Source organism: Nicotiana attenuata, chromosome 12 (genome assembly GCF_001879085.1).
Source record: "Nicotiana attenuata strain UT chromosome 12, NIATTr2, whole genome shotgun sequence".
NCBI lineage: Eukaryota > Viridiplantae > Streptophyta > Magnoliopsida > Solanales > Solanaceae > Nicotiana > Nicotiana attenuata.
Window position 1 is genome coordinate 35,832,587 of NC_032000.1, and position 4,060 is coordinate 35,836,646.

Consider the following 4,060-nt stretch of genomic DNA (forward strand, 5'->3'; position numbering starts at 1 on the left):
TGGAAAAAACTACTACACAAGAAATGCAATTGCTTAATGAACTTTCGAAAAATGTTGTTCAATGGCCCTCAGACAGAATGATTATAAAAAAACGGCAGGAGTAAATCAAGTTGAAGGTTTGAATTCATTGACACAACAAATTGCGACTTTAACACAAAAAGTGCAGGTTTTTCAGGTAGGTGCTCACTCATCATCCCAACTTGAGAATTGTGATGTTTGTCAAGGTAATCATCCGAATCATGAATGTCAAGCTTCAACGAAAAATGAAGAACAGGGACCGCCTGGTTTTCAAAATCAAAATAGAGGGCAACAAAATTTTCAACAATATCAGCAGCAGCTCATCAACAAAGCCTTGAAGACCTGATGCATAAATTCATTAAGGCTACTGACGAGAAGGTTGAAAGTCAACATTCAGCTATCAAGAATTTGGAAATTCAGGTAAGCCAATTAGCAACCCTCATATCTGGACAAATTCAAGGTGCTCTACCAAGCAACACTGAGAAAAATCCAAAAGAACACCTCAAAGTTATCTCTCTACGATCAGTTAAATCTCTTGATGATCCATATGCAGATAGAGAAGGAAAGCCACACGAAGTGAAAAAGGTAAACGAAGGTGAGAATAAAATAGAATCTAAGTTTCCAAAAGAACAAAAGGATAAAAGGAAAAATGTACTAGAAAATGAATTGCTAAAAAATCCTCACTCTGTACCTCTCCCTTTTCCCCAAAAGATGAAAAAAGAAAAGCTTGACAAACAATTTCAAAGTTTCTAGATATTTTGAAGCAACTTTACATTAACATACCTTTCACAGATGCTTTGACGCAAATGCCTTCATATGCTAAATTTCTCAAAGAAATTTTGTCGAGCAAAAGAAAATTGGAAGAAGTTTCAGTGGTTAAGATTACAGAAAAATGTAGTGCTATACTTCAAAATAAGCTTCCTCAGAAACTTGGTGATCCGGGAAGTTTTACAATTCCTTGTATCGTGGGAGGTACTCACTTTGAAAAGGCGTTATGTGATTCAGGTGCTTCAATAAATCTATTGCCTTTTTCAATTTTTAGGAAATTAGAACTTTGTGAAATGAAAGATACTGGTGTGTCTCTTCAATTAGCTGATCAAAGTACTAAGAGACCAAAAGGAATTATTGAAAATATCCTTGTCAGAGTTGACAAATTTGTATTCCCAATAGATTTTATAGTGCTTGAAATGGAAGAAAATACTGAGGTACCATTAATTTTAGGTAGACCCTCTCTCGCAACAGGGAGAGCAATTATTGATGTTCATCAAGGACAACTAATTTTGCTAGTTGATGAGGAAAGAGTAATTTTTGACATGCAGAAAATGATGAAATATCCTGGGGATGAGTCATCAGTACCTTGTTTCAAATTGACTTACTAGATGACCTTGTAGAAGAATACAAAGATAATCAGTTAATTACTGATTCATTGGAAAGATGTCTAGTCAGGTCAGGTACCACAAGTGATGAAAATGCCACAATCAGAGAAGAAGCGGAAACATTGGAAAGAATCAGAAAATGAGAAAGTCTCACAAGAAGAAGTGCAATCAAAAATTGAACTCAAAAATCTTCCTTCTCATTTAAAATATGTTTTTCTTGAACCTGAATTAATTCCAGTAATCATTTCATCTTCTTTGACTCCAGAACAGGAATACAAACTGATAGAAGTCTTGAGGAAACATAAAAGAGCTTTAGGGTGGACTATAACTGACATCAAAGGAATCAATCCAGCTATTTGTATGCATAGGATCCTCATGGAAGAAAATTACAAACCGATAGTCCAACCACAAAGGAGACTGAATCTAGCAATGCAAGAAGTTGTCAAGAAAGAAGTGGTAAAACTTCTAGCGGCAGGTATCATTTATCCAATATCTGATAGCCCTTGGGTAAGTCCTGTAAAGATAGTACCAAAGAAAGGAGGTATGACCGTAATAAAAAATAAAAAATAATGAACTCATACCTACTAGAACAGTCACAGGATGGAGAGTCTGTATTGATTACAGACGACTTAATGATGCCACGAGGAAACATCATTTTCCTTTGCCTTTTATTGACCAAATGCTTGAAAGAATTGCAGGCCATAATTTTTATTGTTTTCTAGATGGATATTCTGGTATAATCAGATACCAATTGCTCCAGAAGATCAAGAGAAAACCACATTCACATGCCCCCAAGGTACGTATGCTTACCGAAGAATGCCATTTGGACTATGCAATGCTCCTGCTACATTTCAGCATTGCATGTCTGCAATTTTCTCAGATATGACTGAAAAGTTTCCTGAAATATTTATAGATGATTTCACACTTTTTGGTAAGACATTTGAAGACTGTCTCTATCATTTAACTTTGGTGCTTAAAAGATGTGAAGAGACAAATTTACTTCTTAAGTGGGAAAAATGTCATTTCATGGTAACGAAGGGAATTGTTTTAGGACATAAAATCACTGCTAAAGGAATAGAAGTTGATAAGACTAAAATTGATCTTATAGCAGGATTGCCCCCTCCCACCACTGTTAAAGGTATTAGAAGTTTCTTAGGGCATGCATGTTTTTACAGAAGGTTTATAAAAGACTTTTCAAAAATTTCAAAACCTCTAACTAACCTACTGATGAAAGATGTGAAGTTTGAATTTTCAGATGACTGCAGAAAAGCATTTGAGTTTCTCAAAGAACAATTGACTAATGCTCCAATTGTTATCTCTCCTGATTGGAGCCAGCCATTTGAAATAATGTGTGATGCAAGTGATATAGCAGTAGGAGAAATATTGGGACAAAAGAAAAATAAGATCTTTAGACCCATATACTATGCCAGCAGAACCCTCAATGAAGCTCAAATGAATTATGCAACAACCGAGAAAGAGTTACTGGCAGTAGTCTATGCGTTTGACAAATTTCGTTCTTATTTGATAGGAACGAAGGTTACAGTGTTCACTGATCATGCAGCATTAAAGTATCTATTAGCAAAGAAAGACGCTAGACCTAGATTGCTAAGATGGATACGCTTTTTGCAAGAATTTGATCTCGAAATAAAAGATAGAAAAGGTTCAGAAAATCAGGTAGCTGATCATTTGTCACGTTTAGAGAATCCTCTTACTGAAATACTAGATATCCAAGAGGAATTTCCTGATGAGCATAACTTTTCAGTCGCGGCGGTTGTAAATAAACCGCCTTGGTTTGCTGATATTGCCAATTATTTAGCAGGGGGTGGATTCCAAAAGATTTGTCTTACGATCAAAGAAAAAAGCTTAAAAAAGAGGCAAAACATTATTATTGGGAAGATCCTTATTTGTTTAAATTTTGTGCAGATGACATAATCAAGAGATGTGTACCTGAAACAGAAATGAATAACATTATAAGTCACTGCCATGATGGAGCTGTGGGAGGACACTACGGAGGAAGAAGGACAACGGCTAAAGTACTTGAAGTTGGTTTTTTCTGGCTTACTTTGTTCAAAGATGCAAAAAAAAAATTTGCTGCTTGAGACCAATGTCAAAGAACCGGTAACATTTCAAAAAGGGATGAAATGCCTCTTAACTCTATTATTGTGTGTGAAATATTTGATGTTCGGTGCATTAACTTCATGGTTCCTTTTCCTCCTTCAAATGGTTGCGAATATATTTTAGTAGCTGTTGATTATATCTCAAAATGGGTAGAAGCAATTGCTACTAAAAAATGATGCTCGAGTTGTTTGCGATTTTCTCAAGAAAAATATCTTTTCAAGATTTGGAACTCCACGAGTTATCATAAGTGATCAAGGAACTCATTTATAAATAGACAATTTGCTGCTTTGTTGTCAAGATATGGAGTTACTCATAAAACAGGAACTCTATATCATGCTCAAACAAGCGGACAAGTAGAAGTATCCAACAGAGAATTAAAAAGAATTTTAGAAAAAATTATTGGCTCTTCTCGAAAAGGACTGGTCTCTAAAATTAGATGATGCTTTGTGGGCTTACAGAACTGCTTTCAAAACTCCAATAGGCACATCTCCTTATAGACTAGTTTTTGAAAAAGCTTGTCATTTACCTGTGGAATTAGAAAATAAAGC

At 35.3% G+C, this 4,060-nt stretch overlaps 1 protein-coding gene across 1 annotated transcript; it reads left to right on the forward strand.

The window, feature by feature from the left end:
• On the forward strand, positions 364 to 3,493 carry LOC109236034. The gene is made up of 8 exons (XM_019402266.1): positions 364 to 613; positions 811 to 1,370; positions 1,461 to 1,556; positions 1,665 to 1,901; positions 2,250 to 2,325; positions 2,446 to 2,532; positions 2,650 to 3,216; positions 3,318 to 3,493. Exons 1-8 carry the CDS (start codon positions 364 to 366, stop codon positions 3,491 to 3,493), a joined length of 2,049 nt encoding a protein of 682 aa, XP_019257811.1.

What these genes read in the sequence shown, in the direction of transcription:
- LOC109236034 (XM_019402266.1), top strand. Translation starts at nt 364, where the DNA reads ATGCATAAATTCATTAAGGCTACTGACGAGAAGGTTGAAAGTCAACAT. An exon ending in AGAAAGTCTCACAAGAAGAA is followed by an intron (nt 1,557 to 1,664) that starts GTGCAATCAAAA and finishes ACTCCAGAACAG; the next exon opens with GAATACAAACTGATAGAAGT. An exon ending in AGATGATTTCACACTTTTTG is followed by an intron (nt 2,326 to 2,445) that starts GTAAGACATTTG and finishes GAATTGTTTTAG; the next exon opens with GACATAAAATCACTGCTAAA.